This window comes from Oryza sativa, chromosome 2 (assembly GCF_034140825.1).
Source record: "Oryza sativa Japonica Group chromosome 2, ASM3414082v1".
Taxonomy (NCBI): Eukaryota; Viridiplantae; Streptophyta; class Magnoliopsida; order Poales; family Poaceae; genus Oryza; species Oryza sativa.
In genome coordinates, this window is record NC_089036.1 from 4,506,508 (window position 1) to 4,527,008 (window position 20,501).

The following is a 20,501-nucleotide window of genomic DNA, read 5'->3' on the forward strand; positions in this document are numbered from 1 at the left end:
GTACCATTTCGCCGAGCTTTACCCCGCGGCTCGTATATAAATCCTCTCGATCTGACGCGGATTCTGCTCATTCCAAATCGAATCCACCAACATCCCCCCCCCCCCCGGCATTGATCTCGCCTTCATCCTCGCGCGATTCTTGCGAGGAATTCGATTCCCGGCGATGGCCGCCGCCGTCGTCTGCGTCACCGGCGCCGGCGGGTTCATCGGGTCGTGGATCGTCAAGCTCCTCCTCGCCCGCGGCTACGCCGTCCGCGGCACATCCCGCCGCGCCGGTATGGGTTTTTTTCTTTTTGATTCTCCGCCGCCTCGCCGTCGCCGGCGGCGGCGTGGATTGGGAGGTGACGAGCTCTTGGATTCTTGCGCAGATGACCCGAAGAACGCGCACCTGTGGGCGCTCGACGGCGCGGCAGAGCGGCTGACGATGGTGAGCGTCGACCTGCTCGACCGTGGCAGCCTCCGCGCCGCCTTCGCCGGCTGCCACGGCGTCATCCACACCGCCTCGCCGATGCACGACGACCCGGTAAACCACCAATCCCCCCCCTCTCTCTCTCCCCCAAAGAAATGGTGACGTCATGGTGGTGGCGCAGGAGGAGATCATCGAGCCGGTGATCACCGGGACGCTGAACGTGGTGGAGGTGGCCGCCGACGCCGGCGTGCGGCGGGTGGTGCTCTCCTCCACCATCGGCACCATGTACATGGACCCTCGCCGCGACCCCGACTCCCCCCTCGACGACTCCTTCTGGAGCGATCTCGACTACTGCAAGAACACCAAGGTCTGCACCCCAACGCTACATTTTTTATCCCCTTTCTCTCGCAATGAATACATTTATTTTTTTCAATCCCCATTTCTTGCAAAGATTTATTTATTTTTTGTTAATCCCCAATACCTGCAAAGATGGGATTTTTTTTTTTTTTTTGCAATCCCCATACTTCCATTGATTGATTTTTTTTTTCAATCCCCATTTTTTTCTCTCATACAAGTTGTGCAATGGAATGAAATGGCAGAAGACTCTGAATTTTTATTTTCAATCCCCATTCCTCGCAAAGATTGGGGTTTTCTAATCCCCATTTCTTGCATTGCAAAGATTGAGATTTGGATACTTTAAATCCCCATTTCTCGATCACCTGCGAATCAACAAATGTGCAAATTGCGATGATGGAATGGCAGAATTGGTATTGCTACGCGAAGACGATAGCGGAGAGGAAGGCGTGGGAGGTGGCGAGGGGTCGGGGGGTGGACATGGCGGTGGTGATCCCGGTGGTGGTGCTCGGCGAGCTGCTGCAGCCAGGGATGAACACCAGCACCAAGCACATTCTCAAGTACCTCACCGGCGAGGCCAAGACGTACGTCAACGAGTCCCACGCCTACGTGCACGTCGTGGACGCCGCCGAGGCCCACGTCAGGGTGCTGGAGGCGCCGGGGGCCGGCGGACGCCGGTACATCTGCGCCGAGCGCACCCTGCACCGCGGCGAGCTCTGCCGGATCCTCGCCGGCCTCTTCCCGGAGTATCCGATCCCTACAAGGTACTTTTGTTTTCTTTGATAATGGATTAAACCGGCCTCTACATCCAAACTGGTACTAACAGCAATTCTGATTGATCTTTCTGTTTCATACCAAGGCTGTATTCATAAGGAATTTTGTGATTGTTGATCAATTTTTTTTAGCTATGTTCGGTTGCTCGATTTTTAGCAATTGCAGAATGTCAACTTGTCAAGTAGCCAAATATGCACTCATGCTGACAGCTATGTACTACCAAAGGCAGTAGGGACTAGAGAGTTTGAGAACTAGTATTTCCCATGGTTTGCAATTTGCTTTGTCAGAAAGCCAGTAGTCAACTAATCTGGATTGCACAATTAGGATGTGTTTGGTTGGGTGTATGATAGTTTTCCTTCTATCTAGAAAAAAGAAAAGGGAAGACATGGGTCTTTCTCCAAAACTCTACCTCTGCATTATATGATAGTATTCTGAAATTCTTAATATCGAAACTGAAGAACTACTGCACTAGTGACTTGCCATGAGGTACTTGAATCTCAGGTTAGTCAGTGGCTTGAAGATCATTTTAGAATGCCATGGTTAGTACTTTGGATAACTCAAACTATGAATCGCAGTGGAAATTATTCTTTCCTTTTACTGTGCGCCTGTGCGTAATAAAGCCCTCCTATATTTCCTTGTGATGGCAATTTATTGTTGTGGACAAAATAGAAAGTGGTATATGAATTCTGAAGACACAACAATAGCTTTCCTTTGCTTGAAAGACAATAACACGATTGTTTTCAAGATATAACATATGTGATGTCTGAACTCCGCAATTCCTTGTAGATTACTAAACAATGTTTTTATACTTAGTGGAATACATTCTGGTTGATGCCCAATCTAATCTGTTACATGTTACTTCTACAGGTGCAGGGATGAGATAAATCCACCAAAGAAGGGCTACAAGTTCACAAACCAACCTCTGAAGGATCTAGGCATCAAGTTCACACCTGTGCATGAATACCTGTATGAAGCAGTGAAGTCCCTGGAAGACAAAGGATTCATCAAGAAGACCTCCAATACCAAGGTAAAAATCCAATCGCTTATCGATTAACTTCTTCTACATCTTAAGCAAAAGGAAAAGGTGAAATTGGAAAAAAACAACCATATGATAGCATAGATACTCATATTTATGATCATTAGCAGAATGAGGAAGGAACATTCTGAAAAATCCATATCAAATATAAATAGCTGGATGAAACAACTTTTTTTTTCCGATTCTGACAAAAATGATCACATACATATCCCTGATGGTATCTTGATTATTGCAGGAGCTTCACAGGCAAAGTTCTCCCCCTCAAAATTCACCCGCGAGCATGCTGATGTCGAAGCTTTGATAGGTTTCTGAAGAAATCCCTTTTGACCGACGGCTTATCTCAGAGTTTACATAGCTCACTAATTTGATTCAGTTCGATATCTCTGGCAAATTGCCAATTTCTGGGAGTTCATCCTAAAAGCAGATAATAAGAACAACCAATGTGTATATCATCAGGGATATGAGTTGAATTATTAAAGGATGCTTCAGATAAGGTTATGTGGAAAAACTTGGTATACATTGTTGATAGATATATACAACATATACACTATTGTGATCATGAGGCAATCCTTATACATACAGAAATCAAAACAAATTAAATAAAAAAGCATAACTGTACATTGGAGGATACAGAGAAAAGATTTTGTAGAGACAGGAAGAACATAAACACGATATCTGGAGGCTAACAACATGCATCCATCTAGAACTCGTGTATACTAGTATAATCTGTGCTTCGAGCCTTCGATCAGTTCCAATTTATTCAACAGTGTCCGTCTCCAGCCGCGCCAAGATTGAGGCCCTGTTAAGATCATAGAACTTTCACATTACTCAAGTATCGTAGTAAAATTTATGTCTTGAATTTTGCAGCTGCGTATAATCTGAAAGAGAGAACGATGTAATGTGATGTACTAATGTCGATGAAGACCGTTGTCACACATATATATACCGTTATATCCCAACACTTTGACAACACAGTTTTTTTTTATGTCACATGGAAAATGATAGTTCTAAATCCTGCTAGATTAATTGGTCAACAAAATACTCACCACTGAATTTTTAACATATTTTACTTAATTAAAACGACAATGATCAGAAGTGACAGTGGTGACCGTAGCAATGCCTACAATAATATGACAGCTAAAAAGTAACAAAATACCATCCTAAGGCATTTCAAGGGGGTTTTTTTTTTAACACAAATTAAGGTTGAGTTGAAATTAGGGACATACTGATGAAGTTTACTTGATTCGGAAAAATAACGTCTGATGGTGTAAACCAAATTATGAATGAAATTTAAACGCTAAAAATATTTATATTTGTGAATGGAGGGAGGGAGTATCCGGCCCATTATCATCCACCCAAAAAAAACCACCCCTTACATTTTAAGGCACTTTTAAAAGGAGAAAAAGTTATTACAAAATGAAAAGAAAAATTACTATTGGTGAATCGATAGATAAGGGTATTAAAGTAATAAAACTTCTTAGTTTGTGAATTCGCACGAGCAGAAAGGGCACGGAAAAATAAAGGCCCTGTTTGGAGAGCTTAAGATTATAAGAAGCAGCTGGTTTGGTAGCCAGCTTCTCAGAATCTGAAAAAACTGGGTTTCTCAACTACAGCTTCTCAGAATCTGGACCAAAAGCTGAACTGTTTAGGGGAGCTTCTGACTCTGGAAGAAGCTGCAGCTGCTAGAAGCTACCTCAAACAGGCCCAAAGAAGCGTGGAGGAGCAGAAGCCAAGCTCATTCCCTTCGCTTCTTGGACCCAGAGCAGCTCTTTGTTTCAAGTGAGCAGCCAGCCCCCCTATTAATACGGTTGCTTTTTTCACCGGGTTGCTTAGCTTCTAAAATCCGAAAGGTTGATCGTGAAGGGAAATAGAAAAAAGTATTACTTTTGACTCACGCTGGACAAATTTTTTTTCTAGAGGGAAAATGAATTTGCAGTACTTTTTAAGGAATGGGTATTGCGGGTTTCAAGAATGGTTCCTCCGCACAAAGCCAATCCCATTCCTTTTCACTTGTGACCATCTTTTGCCTACCTATTTAACCCCTTAGACCTTAGACCTTAGTAATCCCAAGTCCAAGTACAAAGCTAAAAGAGCAAAAATCAATTTACTGTGGAATAGGGTATGAACCGTAGAAATTACTCTTCGTCCTAAAATATAACAATTTTTAGCACTTAGGATTTGTCTCAAAATCTAACAATTTCTCCACTAATATTCCCTTCCTAACCAATCACAACCCTCCATTCACTTTTTCCACATACCTCGACATTTCTCAACCAATCAGAACATCTCCTTATTTAATTTTACCTACTTTCTTAATAATCGTTTCTTATATTCTGGGACGGATGTTGTAAGTTATTCTTATTTTAGGACAAAGGGACTAGCTGTGTATAGCAACTTAATATTGGATTAGACACATCTTACTTCAATAAATTTAGACAGATGATATAAAATGTATATAATCCAGTCATATATTGCTATATTTTAGGACAAAGGATAAAAATGAAAATGTATGCTGGTATGGTACTATTACCTCTATTCTGAACTATAGGATGAAGTAGATATGAATTACCTGTGTCCTAAAATATATAGTTTTTTTTTAGAATTTAGGATGTTATTCCATACTACTCGTACGAATCTAGATGTAAATTGCAATTTAAGAAATGCCTAATTATAAAGTGATCTACCCGTGCACCTACAGCTGGATATCCATCATGCATTGAAGGATCCATTGATGCAGCATGGCTCACTTTCTTAGGTGATTCAGTCCGTATACTCTTTGACTGTGTCGACTACCAAATACCAAATTGTATTTTGATATTAAATTTAATGTTAACAGGAACATATATACTCCATAGTAAGTATCTTTGAGCCTAAAAGAGATTCAACAATCTAGGTATATATATGCCCAATATGTGAAAAATCTGAATTCTAGTAAAATGATAGACCTAGAGGCATCTTCATCTAGATAGATTTCTGCCAATATGTGAAAAATCTGAATTCTAGTAAAATGATAGACCTAGAGGCATCTTCATCTAGATAGATTTCAGAAAGATCTGAATTCCGGTCCACCCAACCAACATTTTGCATCCTTGCAGTAAGAAACAAGGGTAAAACTGAAATGTTGCTAAGGTATTTAGGGTCTGTTTGGGGAGCTTAAGATTCTAAGAAGCGGCTGGTTGGTAGCTAGCTTCTGAGATTATGTAAAAGATGGGTTTCCCAGCTTCTAGTTTATACTTTCTAGTTCATTTTCTGGATTTTACAACTACAACTTCTAACTTCTAATTCTAGAGAAGCTGCAGTAACTAGAAGCTCTCTCCAACAGACCCTTAATTACTACCAACGAAGCTCACACATAGTAACTACTCTTTCATCTCAGGTCATCACATCTCTTATTATTTTGTAACTTTACTTACTTCTTATTTTTAACTAATCATATCCTCATTTAATTTTAATTTATTTCTAAATCTCTATTAAGAAAAAATAAGATTGGTTATATTTTAAGAAAAAAATAAGAAAATAATCTCTCACACAGGAAGGCGTTCATGTTGGACAGGTTTGTGAGAACTGGTAGAGTGATATGTACGTACTGTCGCGTCACTTCATTGCGACCAATTCGCGGAACAGGTGATGAGCCAAGCAAAATGCTTCAACTATACAGACTAGAGTCTGAACTTTTGTTTTATTACTTTTTGGAAAAGGCTATATGAGTGGCTTGCTTTTTCTCGTGAAGAAAAAAATACTATCTATAACTATTCTTTTTCTAATTACTAAGAAATATGATCAAAACTAGTCGTGATATATAACCAGAAAGTTCTTCGTTTGTCCCAGCTTCTCCTATTGTTTATCCAGATTCAGCGGCGAGTTTATACAATTATACCTAAACTAGAGAAAATGTTCGTGCGTTGTAACGGGTGAAGGTTATTTTGATCTTATTATTATTATTATTATATTGTTTACTTAAGATAAATTTCGTTGTGTTAAATTCTTTTGGATATATATTTTATTAGAAAATCATGAGCTATAATTAGGTGTCCGATCGTCTCAAGTTAGTATGTGAGTTTTTAAAGAGATTTCTTATACGATTTCTTCTGTATTTCTAAAACCGAACGAACTTAAAAACCGACTCAAATACGGATTTGTATTTCCAAAAGCGAACGGACTTAAAACTCATATACGGATGATGTACCAAAATACTAGCAAAAACATCTTTAATTTTTTATAATAATAGAGATTAAGAAACCATATGCAACTAGTACTCTTGGACTATGTGTCATTCTTTAATTTCATCAGAACTAATAGAAACGGTTTGCATGTCTACACTTGAGCTCTTTCTCTACAAAATTATTTTGATATAAAATTAATGGCTAAAGTTCCAAAAGTTTGATCGAATATTGTCTCAAAAGTTAAAAATTTGTGACCAGAGGTAGTAATTGTTCTAGATCACATGCAAATCTATCCAATCCTACACAAAATTCCTTTTTCTAAGCTAGGTTACTCATCAACAGATACGGTAGCTAGCTAGCGACTGTTTGCCGTGAACCAGGAAACAGTAAGTTTCAGTTCTGATCGTGCAAAGCTGCCATCGATAGGTACCAACATTCAACAGGTAGGTACAAGAATTGAAGGGGAGTTTTATGAGCAAGTACGGACGTGCTCTTGCAAGAGCAGTGTACCATTAGAGCAGGTACAATAGCAGCAGGGTATAAGTTAGCTATAAATATATTTTAAAAAAATAAAAGAGAAGAGAAAGAAGGGCAGCGGGGCTACAGATTTGTAGCCAGCTACAGTATGGACTCTAAGATGCATGTGTGTATGACAGGTGGACCAGATATAAATTACATAGTATATGTTTATAAGTAACTATTGTAAGAATTAGCTATTAAATTAACTATATATGATTTATATATGATTTGTAGCCAGCACTTAACTATACTATTAATCATAAGAGATTTCTTAACAAATTATCTATCTGATTGATTCAGCCAATCCAAAGTCCAGTGCAATTAAAATGCATGCTATTCAATAGAGTTGGTTTTACAGTTGTCTGATACGTAGTACTTGATCCCTACTATGTCACTGAAAAATGAATCTAGGCTGTGTTTAGTTCCATGCTAAAATTGAAAGTTTGACTAAAATTAGAAGTTTGAAGAAAAATGTTGAAGTTTACGTATATAGAAAAGTTTTAATGTGATAGAAAAGTTGGAAATTCGAAGAAAAAGTTGGGAACTAAACAAGGTGTAGGATTGGATGTGACGCATCCTATCGCTACGAATTTGGATAGATGTATATCCAGATTCGTAGTAATAGTATGTGTCACATCCAGTATTATGCTGATTTTTTATGATTTTTTATGGGACAGGGGAGTATGTTCCACGTTACATTGTTGTATTGCAACTGATAGCCATTTTGTCTGATATATCGAGGAGAAACACTCAGGGGTCTTCCGGCTTCACAAGATGTTGGGTTAGAGGTTCGAGGTTACATCTCTTCTATTTATTTGATATCAGGTCTTTCTCTAATATTCACATTTTCTGATATCACTTCACATTTTCTGATATCACGAGGCTTTTACGGGATAGAAAATGCTGATAATTTTGACGTGAACGAGGGGAAATAACTCTGGGGAGTTTTGAACTTCAATCTCCTTTCTTTTCTCTTTTTTTTTTCATATTCCAACCATTGCCCTTAAAATGGGAAGGAAACTTTAAAAGTAGTTCATCTAGGAATGAAAGACGCTCCTCTCGCTCCAAAACAATAATAATACCGCCTGTTTATTAACTTATCGGATAAGTGGGACACGATAGAAAATAAATTAACAGGTTGTTTATGTTTTCTCTAAATAATTAATCTCACTCATGACTCACGTATACAATCTTCTTATAAAAACTGTAGTGAACTAGTTGATTAGATTCCTTACGGTAAAACTTATAGACCCGAGTTTACGTCTCTAATTTCTTACAGATTCTCTATAGCTAATTACTCTTTCAGTTAGTGATGACGTGTCCATTGACAGTGAAGCTCTATGATCAATCTTAAGATATGTTAGCATACTTTCTTGGAGTGTTTATATAAGTAGGATGTGAGTTTGATGTCTATTGGCATAAGTGTTTACGTCTACGTTTATACTGTATTTTGGAAAAATTATAGTTTAAATGTGGATACCGTTCTGGATATATAAATGGACCTATTTGACCACTACTTTATATTGCAATATATTTAAAACCTTATAAAATATAAAACTATAGTACTATTGTGTTGAAGTATTTTTTTAAGACGGATTTGCATGTATTATATCCTTATATCCAAACTAAATATTATAGTGCTTAAAAGATTTTTTCAACCATAAAAAAATGATATCTTTTCAATAAAAAGGAGATAAGAACTCCATCCACAATAAATATTCAATGTTAAGGACGATATTTGGTCCAATTTTAAAACTTTGACTCTTAATTTCTTCAATGCTTAGTTCAAAAATAAGAAAAATGGCGAAATGAACGTAGCTCAAGTCGTTAAGTTTCTTGTAGTGGAACCAGCCCACCCAATTCAAATCCTAGATTTAACACAGGTGCTCACATTCACAGCTAATTATTCTTTCAGTGATAGACGACGTCGACGTCGACAGCAACGTCTTTGGTGACTTCGTCAATATCAAATATACTGGCCTAATCTTCCGGATGTGCTCACCCGTGGTGACTTCGTCAATCTTAGATATGTGGACTCGGTCTTCTGGAGATGCTTATAGGGGTAGGATGTGCGTTTGTGCATCCATAGGAGTAAGTGTGCACGCGTTATGAGCACCTGCTTTTGTACCGTGTTTCTTAAAAAAATGATATGTATAGATTTGTCTTGAAATTATATTTAGAAATTTATTCTAATATAAAATTATTAGTTGGAGGTTTATCTGGTTCTAAACATCAAATATTTTTTAATTTATGATAGACTAGAAGAAGTAATTACCAATTTATAAGACATCAGGCCATTCAGTTTCAATGTCTAGTACGTATTTGGTTCATTTGCCGCTTCACCACGAGCGAGCATGCAGCTGAGTGGCAGTGGGTTTATAAGGGTTTAACAAAAGAATCGCACCGACAACTCTTGTTTATTTGTGTGCACCACAGACAACAATACAACATGCAACCAGAATGTAGTATATATACACTATAAATGTTTTTTTTTGAGATAGCGGTAGGTTAATGGCCAAAGTACGTTCTGGTTTGCATGCATTTGAAATTGTCATCTTTCTGAAAATAAATTGAGCAACATCATGTCGTAAAAGAATTTTCCAAGGCAGATCATAGTGAAGCTACCATTTCAATTCATAGCAAGGTACAAAATGGTAAGAGCGATCCCATTAACACATCATGAGTAAAAATTATAACCAAAGCCAATATTAATTATTCTCTGATAAAGGCATTAGTACCTTAAAAAAAAGGTCATTTGAATCTTAAAAACTAGGTTACCCCCTCTCCGCCACGCGCTGCTGCAAGAGTTTACTATGATAACAGTAAGTAGACAAAATATGTAAGATAGCTAGACCACATAAGCTTACATAAGATTTATAATAATTCAAATAGTATATAGAATTATGATTTAAATGTAAAAGTAAGATGATATGGCTTTATGAGATAAAAAAAGGATGGAGGTAATTTGGACCATAGATTAATCATCTAAGGGCTAAAAACAACTGAGGTGATATTATGACTTAATGAGAGTAAACAATGAGGAAGATAATTTGGACCATAGAATATCATCTAAGTGCTAAAAACAATTAAAGCGATATAGCTTAATAAGAGAAAAGAGAAATAACATTAACTAAGCGAGGATGAATTGTATAGGCATATAGGATATTATAGAAAATGATGGAGATATATATATATTTCAATATTATGTGAATTATGTGGGATGGTGATTTAACATGCTTGTATTTTAAAGCTTTAAAATTTAATAAATTATAGATAATGTAGCATGATTGCATAATGTTCAAGATATAATAATTGTTAGTGGTTGATAATGTGGTATCTTTTCATGTTAAACATTAGGAATTAGTTTATTGTAACTTTATAGTAAGGTAGGATACATAATTGTGATGGAATCATGGAAATATTATAGCTAGTACCCATGCATGGAAATACGTACGGTATAGTCGTTGATTTTTACAGATTAAAGTTTAACCACAATAATTTCTTATAAACTATATTCTTCATTGCTATAAAATCAATATTACTTGAAAACACTTTAAAATAGTATGAATCTATCAGTGTAAAGTTTATAAATCAAATATACTTGTAATTTTAGTTTGGTTAGAAACTAAGGAAACTAAGGAAATACTTCCGGATCAACAAATAAATGACATTTTGGAAATGTGTGATCAATGCGCTTAAACTTTGACAGTCAATTTCTCTTTAAATATTTCAATTCACCTTTTAAAAGTGGTATATGGTTAAATTTGCCTTCAAAACATGTTTTAAAATATTATAATTTTGCTATATTTTTATAGGGTTTATACTAGTAACCAAAAACAAGTGGCTTGGTGAACCATCACTTGTTGAACCATGTTGCTTTCCAAAACGTCACTTATTTGTGCTCATAGGAAGTAGTGATAAGAAAATTTTAATCAAAAGAGATGATATAGTTTCTCAAATGCAGTGCTATATTTTTCAAAGTTATTTTAGGAAGAGGTAAACTAAAGAACATACCTAGCGCATGTACACACACACACACAATATATATATATATATATATATATATATATATATATATATATATATATATATATATATATATATATATATATATATATATATATATATATATATATATATATATATATATATATATATATATATATATATATATATATATATATATATATATATATATATATATATATATATATATATACGCACACGTGAAAACAACCCTCTTTTAACACGCTGAAAAAAAATGAAAACCAGTGAAAATTCATGTTCTTACTAAATTCCTACTCCTACTAACTACTCCCTTTATCCACAAATATAACTTTTTTTATGTGACATATCCTAGTACAGCGAACTGGACAAACTCTCTATATGTGTCGCATCCGGACAAAAGACCTTATATTTGTGCACATATGGAGTAGTCACTACCACCAGATATCTGTTTCAGCTTTGGTTTTCAAACTGCTAATAAAACTAGTACTATCCCATAATATAAGGATTTACTGCTTAGAAAAGTGCTGCGGAGTATACCATTTTTTCCCGTAGATGACTGCTGATTAAAAATCTCAAATAAGTGTGTTCTAAGATCATATATAAAAGGCCATGTTTAGATCCCCTGGAAAAATTTTTCACCATGTCACATCGAATGTTTAGAAACATGTATGGAGTATTAAATATAAACGAAAAAAATAACTAATTACATAAATTTCGTGTAAATTACGAGACGAAAATATTGTAAGCCTAATTGCTCCATGATCTAACAAAGTGGTACTCTACATGCTACAGTAATCATTTGCTAATGGTGGATTAATTAGGCTTGGCGGATTCTGTAGTTTGTTTTGTTATTAGTCTATGTTTAATACTTAAGTAAATTTCATGAAACTACACAGTTTTGTGATCCAAGTTGCAGAAAACCAAACACACACTTTGACACTTGGCGCTTAAGTACATATATTTTAGGAGTGTAGTTTCACAAAACCACACTATCAATGAATGGATTCACCTGTGATATGACGTGGCTGTTCCACTTAGGATGAGGACATGGCATCCAATTATCAGCCATTGCACGAAATTAATATGATGCCACGTTCTCATCCTAGGTGGAACAACCACGTCATCTAATAGGTGAATCCATTCATTGATAGTGTGGTACAGAAATATATGTACTTAAGTGCCAAGTGTCAAAGTGTGTGTGGTTTTCTGCAACTTGGACCACAAAACGTGTAGTTTTGTGAAATTTACTCTTAATACTTCAAATGTGTGTCCGTATATCCGATGTGACATCCAAAACTTTACACCCCTGATCTAAACACAACCAAAATGTTTATTCTTTTATGATCATAAAATTTCAAGTTTCAATGCAAGAGCTTGGCTTGTCTAGTCTAGTAAAGTGATCAGGTGTCAGATTCAGGCCACATTAATCACATTTCTTTTCTTTTCTAGTTTCTGTTGCTCATAGATGTGACTTAATTACCATATAGTATAGCTGGTTGGCGCGCTGTTCCAATAATTTGCAGGTGTGATTTTTTTTATTAGCTTATCATTGGATAAAATTATAATTATAAAACTTATTTTTAGTTATCTTAGAAGTTAGTTTAACATAATTTATTTTTAATTTGACTTCTAAATCGTTAATAACATAAATATAAAAGATATCTATAATAAATTATTTTTAGTTGCTTATTCTTATATTTCTGCGGCTTATCGATCCTAGCTCAAAGGATCCTTTACTCCCTATTGGTAGTAATAGTTGTTATATATATGCTTTAGTCCACCTAGTAGCGGCTACTAGTGTTATGTAAAGAAAATTCTCACAAAACGCAACTGTACAGGAAAAAGATATGTACTCGCGCAGCCCATCTTAAAATATTTTATGTCTTACTTTTTATTAATTAGTTTTAATGTGTTCACTTTTTATGTGCCTACTTATATATGCTTTCAATCCCATACATGTAAACTAATTATATATAAAGTCATCTATAGTTCGATCGCCGTTGTGTTAAGAAAAGTAGACACCAAATAATAAAATAGAATTAATAGAATATTTATAAAAATATTTTATCCATGATTAATAAGTTAGTAAGTTATAAAAAATAAGGGGGCTATATATATCCAGTGAACTTGAGTTTCCTCATCGTAGTGGTGTAAATATATATGTAGTTAACCAGTGCATACAGCAAAATGCATGTCCAAATTATTTTCATTTCAACACGTACATTATTTTACTTCTCACACTTCTTTCATCCACCGTAGAACAGTACAAGCACATCGTCGAATCAACAAAACTATTAAGTCGGCAAAGGGTAAAACTATTGCACAACTACTTTCGAGCTGTTCTTAAGACTATATACTTCTGTGTTGTTTTAACAGATAAAAGTGAATTTTACCCTAGTTAATATTGTCCACATAAAATTAGATTTTGTTTAGATCATTAGGAATGTCTGCTCTCATGTATCTAATGCTATCATATGCAACTCCTAATTATACAAGTCCCCTATGATGAGGGCAATTAAATGCATATCCGTATATGGATGATCTCTTTATATGAACTCGTAGAAAGTAACATAATAATTCGACATATATAATTAGTTCATTTTCCAAAATCTACAGGGCCAATTCTAAAAATTATTCAGAGAGTTTTTTTTGGCATTTACCATACTTATCAAACCTTGACAGATACCATGTTTGTGATGGATCCATCACAAAAGGAATGGATCACATTAACTAATTTGACTAATTATCACATGAAAAGAGGGCATGATGCATGCACCAAAATAAATTAGCAGAATTTCTGTTAAAAAGAATCACCAACATGCATAGTTAACCACACCCAATAAAACAAAGTAAATAATGTTGACAAAATCAACGCGCTAAAATAATTACCTCTCAGAATGGGACTGCACGCGCATGCATGTCAAGCACATGAAGTGACTTTTGTAAAGCATCCATCAGCTTGAATCATATCTCATCCCAATCCCTGCAAGAGATCGGTCAATTGACAAGGCAGCTTAGCTTTTTTACTTCTATGTGTCACATTTCTATCCACACAGGTGAATCTATAGCAATAAATCTCCTTCTAGGAAGCTTATTAGGTAGTTAATTTACTAGTTGACACAAATCGGCAACGGGGTGGATACAATAGCTATCGTCTGTCTCTTAATGTAAAGAAATCAGCTGATATATGGACCTTGGATATATAGGTTCAGTTAGATCAACAGTGCACACAATCAAATGATGAATAAAGATAAATGATCTTCCTTTGTATAATCCTAATAATTATCTATTAACGCCCAGTGAAAAATAATTATCTATTAACACCTTAGCTAAAATACCATACAGTGCTATAACAAGGAAAATTAAAGTTATCCACTGAAACCAATAACACATCGGATTGACAACAGAAGTGGAATCAATTCACAAATAGTAAGAAGTAAACACCAACTAGCTAGTAATTAGCTTGTACAAAGGCAGATAAACCCTTTCAACAAGACATATGCACCGATATAATTGGTTAGAGCACAGGAGTAGTACCTTGTGGAAATTAATGGTGTAGTTGCTGCCTTGCTGGCCATTAAACATGAATGATGACCTTTATCTGAAAAGAGAAGGATGAATGGTAAATGGGTTGCTCATGTCATGAGTAGCAGCAGTGAAGGACCACAAAGCCAAGATGCAAAACTTCAATAAACAAGCCAAATTATCACCTTCCATCGCCACATGGTAAAGAAAACTGAAGAAATATGACCAAACCCACAGGTGAAAAAACAGACATGAAGGAAACACACTCATGCAAGCTCAGCTCAGTAACACAGTAACAGATCCCCGTTTTACAGTGGTTGGGGAAGACAGCAAGAGACCCAACAAAGGGCAAAGAGTGTGTGTGTATGTGAGGGAGGGAGAGGGGCCGGGCTAACCTAAGATGCGAGCCAGATCTGGCAAACGCATAGCGAAACAACCTTGCATGCCAAATATGGGTCATCTGTTAGCCTCTTCCATGCTCCATTTTTGACCAAGCAATAACTTGATGAACCCCACCACCATGGCCAACAACCTGCACAAGGAGCTTTAGCTGAAAAACAAGAGAGCAAAGAGAGAAGTGAAGAGAAGAGATGGGGTAGAAGAAGAAAGAGAGAGAAGATCCGGTTAATCCTGTTGATGAATCACCACAGTGCTCCAGTGTACTGGCAGCATCTCCATGCTTCAGCTCCCAACGCAAGGAGTAGTACTACCACTGCAAGAGTAGGAGAAATAAGTTTGGGGATAAGGAAAACACGTAGCAAAACCAATCATTTATCCCCAGTACCACATAGCCGGGACTAACCATTATCACCAGCATCCGTATCACTCTCCTCGGTAGTAGTTCCGGCGACAGCACGGCTGAAAAAGATTGAGAAAAACAGGGGTAAACATATGCATTTTACGCACATCTAAGAGATAAGGAGGTGACAGGGTAAAGTGTGGGAGAAAAGACAGAGTACTTCAAGCATGCGTTCTCTGTCTTCTTGTGGCTGAATTTCTCTGTACCAAGCATGAGGTTTCTCTCTACCAAGCATAAGGGGTGGTTTCTAGTGCTTCTTTGGAGGAAAAGGCTAGATCATAACAATCAAATTGAGTAACACCAAATCAAAGTAATTTAGTGATTTTGTAAGCCTGCTAATAGATCTGGATAGGAGTTGAGCCCTGAGAGAAAGAGGGTGACAGAAAGAGGAGTGAGCACGCGGCGAGGACGGGATAGATTTTATGCCGGCCATCACGCCGTGTGCTCACTCTCTTCTGTCAATCTCATGAGAGCTTCTCCGTGCTAGAAATTTCTTGCTCTTACTTGTCATTAGAGAACCTATTTAGTTCCGAGTCATCGAAATCGAGAAATCGAGAAAAACGAGTAAAAACTCAAAGAAAAACCAAATAAAACCTCAAGAACTCAAGAGAAAGAATCATAAACGGAAGAGAGGTTTTCTTCTTGGATCCGGTGAGCGGCCACCGTACTGAGCTTGAAAGGAGAGCTGGTGAGAGAAAAGGACTCTCTCCCTCTATCTCTCTCTCTCCCTCCCTCTTTGTTTCTTGGTGTTTGCTTCTTGGAGCAGAGGAGATGGATGGGACGGGTGATGGTCGTACCTCCCAGGGCTGAAGGTTTATGCATAGTAGTACTAGTTATAGACCCTGCTCCTGCCTTGCAGTAGTGAAGTTCCAATTAGCAAGAGCTAACACTGTGTGTACAGTGAGAACTCCTACTTGCATTTTGATTAATTACATGTCAGATTTTGGAGGAGGACAAGGTACCAATATCCCACCCAAAAATTAAAGAAAGTTTACTTTGCCACTGTTCATAGTACGACAATGGTATCTCCGATGAACTTCCATTAATTCGATGAAGTTAGTTGATCTTAGTTTATCATGACCATTGTTTACTCTCTAGTCTCTTCCTTGGACAGATCTGAGAGGAGGTACATGGCAAACTTTGAAGAGAGGTATTAGGATTTTAAAATAGCCATGCTGATTTCCATATCTGAAGCTTTGTAAGGTAGTTTAGCCCTTGCGTTAAATTCGACGAAACAGGGCCTCTAGTTTAGCAGTAAGTGGTAGAGTGGTCAAGCTGATTGCTTGAATTGGCCGTTGAAAGCTTTGCTCCAAGCCGCACATATTTGTCTGGTCATGGAAAGCTCGGTTGGTGAAAATATTTTATCCATGTGCATGATCTATTTGTATTGCGACATATGAATATATATAGACCAATTAAGAACAGAAAGTCAAATACTAGTTTGATTTCACTGGAGCATTTCTTCTCCCTCCAGTCACGCAAACATATCGGTTTAGACATGTTTATCTCAAACTTTAAAAACATTGGACATCAATACAATTTTAATTATTTAGATTGAATGTATGAAAAATCACATAGTATTACATATATATATAATTATAGATTTTCCTTGAAAAGTACTTTTATAGTATTATAACTTATTGAGTTTTCAAATGTTTCACAATAAATATTAGCTACCAAAGTCATTTTTAGGACAGCGCTGAGATGTCCAGAACATGTTTTTGTAGTAGTTGATTAGTAGAGCTAGCATAAGAAGGTGGTGGTTATGTTGATTCAATTCAAGCATCTATTCTCCTTAAAATCAGATATGCTGTGTACACCTCATGCACGTTTCATTTTTGAACTTTGGAAAGGTACTTTTGATCAACATTTCTTCTGCCAATAAATTACTACTGTAGTAAATTAGTTTGACCGTTTACGCTGCAGCAATACCGTAGAAGCAAAGAATGCGTACCTGATCGAGTTGTCCTACAGGCAGCAAGCATTAATGATGGCCTCTGACTTGTATATATGGCTTTTGGCCGTCTTTATATGCGCAGAATCTGTCCTGTGTGTTTGATTTTCGTCTCCAGGCTCTCTATGACCCTTTGCAAAACAGATGACACATTCCCTGGCCTCCTTTCCCCTGACAAATATATAGAACTTCTGATAAAATGTCAAATTCTAAGGACTATTGGACATGCCATAATCAACTACTAATACTATCAACCAATTCTCTTCTGTTTGGGATGTCACCAAAATAAATCAAACATGTAATAACACAACATGTTGGCCAAATAGCTAGGCCGCTAGCTGGAATGCTGCAGCTGAGCAGGAGATGTTAAAGTTCAGTGACATCCCCAAGGATTAAACAAACTACCCGTGGATTCTCTCTTTTGCATGGTTTGACGTACTTGCAGTGCTACCAAGGGTATGAAAACGTTGACCTGATTGCAATCGCAAGAAATAGAAGTGAATTACCGACACAAAAACAATATGATGACGGGAGGCATTACGTTCCTCGGTTATCAACAATGACATGGGCCCTGTTTGGTTACATGGACTAATTATTAGCCCCCATCTTTTAGCCCTGAATTAGCCCCAAAAAATCCAAACATATGGGCTAATTTAAGGCTTAAGTGAATTAGCCACCCTCAAAACATTAGCTCCTCCAAGGGGTGATAATGGGGCTAATTTTCTGTGGGGATCATAAAAAAGTAGCCCTATCTCCCTTCCTCTCTCCTCTCTCTCTCTACTCTCTCTCCACCTTTTAGCCCTATATTAGCCCATAGATCCAAACATATCATCCTAAGCTAATGTTTAGCCTACTAATTCAAGACTAAACATTAGCTCTTAAAATTAGCTCTGGGCTAATCTTCCAAACAGGGCCATGGAGATGAACATAGCAACTAAATTAAATTAGCGAGATGCACTTGATAATGTAGTGACAAGGGATGTGTGGTTTCAACCCTGATGTCTCATGTTCAATTCCCAACGCGCTCATAATTTCTTCTTAAGAAAATGTTGGAGGGATATCTTTCTCCGAATCTCCTTTTTGCGTTCACGTCGACTACTCCACTTGTCCCCCAAACTTGGGGTGTGTTTAGTTCACGCAAAAATTGAAAGTTTGGTTGAAATTGGAACGTTGTGACGGAAAAGTTGGAAGTTTGTGTGTGTAGAAAAGTTTTGATGTGATGGAAAAGTTGAAAGTTTGTAGAAAAATTTTGGAGCTAAACTCACTCGGCCTTGATATACTCGCATTGACTAGATAGGCACCGCCTTCTTTGGGACGATAGCTGAGTTGGACAGACTCAGACAGATCGAAATATTGAAGAAATGCATGCATGACGATCAGTGAGCACCCGACATGCACTCTCACATCATTTGACAACTCGATCTACTGCAACCCTTATCTCATAACTATAGCTAGTATTTGTCCATTTAATTAATATATAGTAATACATAAATTATGATAGTATTAATTAATAATTCCGCTATCAGACAATAATATAAACTCTTATTTGCAATGCATTAATTTTGCATAAAAACAATCTAAATCCCAAAGGAATTAGAAAAATTCAAATTCCAAACGTGGTCAAAATGTTCTAAAATTAGTAGTGGTCAACTGACACAAGCTATTCTTGCATTCATATATATTAATAACGTATGATTTCTAGGTCAATAAAAAGGTGCCTCCTCAAGGTCATATCTGTGATAGCAATCTTAACAGGCAAATTTGATGATGAAGAGTCCCTACCAATCTGACTCAGAGTAGCAATCATATGTTTTCTAACGCAGGCTGGCTCCCAATGGCAAGATAATCCAAAATTTCTCCCCTTACACCACAAGGCCCGAATTTCCTTACAACCGAATTTCCCAATGCAGCCCCGCTCTATTATATATTAATTGTTCACATTCGATGTTTGCAATGTAACATTGGGGTGTTCTTTTAATCATCGATGATTAGTACAATCCAGCTTTATAACACACATATAGAAAGCCCAGAAGAAGTCACATAGGAGGGCTTTCCATTCCTAAGAAATTGAAGTGCTTCAAACAGAATCAGCGGGATGCAAATACTAGTAGGACCCTTGTAATCCCATGGCCTGAGTGACAGAGGAAACTACTACCAGCAGGACCAGTACTGCAGGGACCCCAGACATGCATGCCCCAATCAATGTGATTGACGCGCACCTTATTTTGTACTCCCTCCGTGCTTTTTACTCCTACTCCCTCTCTCCTAATATAAATGCAATTTAGTATGAATTTGGACAGTATCCTAAAACTACAAATCTAAATAAACATACTGTCTAGATTTATAGTTTAAGATATATCACATCTATACTAGGTTGCACTTATATTACGATGGAGGGAGTAGTTGGCACTAGATACTATTCATGCATGCAACGACATTGATCACTTCTATTCTTTTTTTTCCTCCCAAAAGTTTTATAATTAATTAAAGTATTTTGAATGCTAAATAGTAGTATAACTTTACTATTTGTGTTTACTATAAACATTACTATAATTTAAAAGTGGTTATCCAAATACATAGTCAAAATCTCTTTAAGACAGAGGTAGTAAAAGGGGAAAAAAAGAGTACTTAAGGGTGGTGAAGGGTCTAACATTTTTCTTTGAGGGTTGGGATTAAAATGAGATGGGCTAAATTTTTATACATTTTTAACCTAAAAATATATAAGAGCTAATAGGATTGTGAAATGACATACTACTTTGTCCTATAAAAAACTTAATCCTAGCTACTAACCTACTCCCTCCATAAAAAAGTCTAATTCTAAGAATGAATTTGAACCTTTGTATGTCCAGATTCATCCCTAAAAATGGATTTTTTTTTTGAATGGAGGGAGTGGGCATATTTTTTTAGGCTCATAGCTAGGATTTTTTTTTCTTTTACAGGGGTATATATAACTCAACACA

At 36.7% G+C, this 20,501-nt stretch overlaps 1 protein-coding gene and 1 long non-coding RNA gene across 11 annotated transcripts in view; one reads left to right on the forward strand and one right to left on the reverse strand.

Annotated features, from left to right (window-relative positions):
- On the forward strand, positions 1-3,132 carry LOC4328509 (cinnamoyl-CoA reductase 1). The gene is made up of 6 exons (XM_015770379.3): positions 1-275; positions 369-523; positions 591-776; positions 1,172-1,527; positions 2,405-2,564; positions 2,809-3,132. The coding sequence occupies exons 1-6, from the start codon at positions 164-166 to the stop codon at positions 2,872-2,874; spliced, it is 1,035 nt and encodes a 344-aa protein (XP_015625865.1). The 5' UTR covers positions 1-163; the 3' UTR covers positions 2,875-3,132.
- The window catches only part of LOC4328510 (uncharacterized), a 27,113-nt gene continuing 9,646 nt past the window's right edge, over positions 3,035-20,501 (reverse strand). For 5 of the 10 annotated variants that reach the window (XR_010739335.1, XR_010739334.1, XR_010739333.1 and 2 more), the window contains 6 exons: positions 17,542-17,712; positions 15,591-15,646; positions 15,184-15,500; positions 14,801-14,864; positions 14,153-14,246; positions 3,035-3,372 (listed from right to left, as the gene is read on the reverse strand). This is a non-coding gene — a long non-coding RNA (uncharacterized lncRNA). Of the gene's footprint in view, positions 3,373-9,993; positions 10,067-11,800; positions 11,886-14,152; positions 14,247-14,800; positions 14,865-15,183; positions 15,501-15,590; positions 15,647-15,747; positions 16,396-17,541; positions 17,713-20,501 lie in introns of those variants that run through there. The other 5 variants (XR_003240803.2, XR_003240801.2, XR_003240800.2 and 2 more) reach the window with 5 other exon arrangements.

Coding starts and splice junctions, on each gene's coding strand:
- LOC4328509 (XM_015770379.3), top strand. CDS start 164: ATGGCCGCCGCCGTCGTCTGCGTCACCGGCGCCGGCGGGTTCATCGGG. Junction 276..368: donor CGGCACATCCCGCCGCGCCG/GTATGGGTTTTT, acceptor ATTCTTGCGCAG/ATGACCCGAAGAACGCGCAC. Junction 524..590: donor CGCCGATGCACGACGACCCG/GTAAACCACCAA, acceptor GTGGTGGCGCAG/GAGGAGATCATCGAGCCGGT.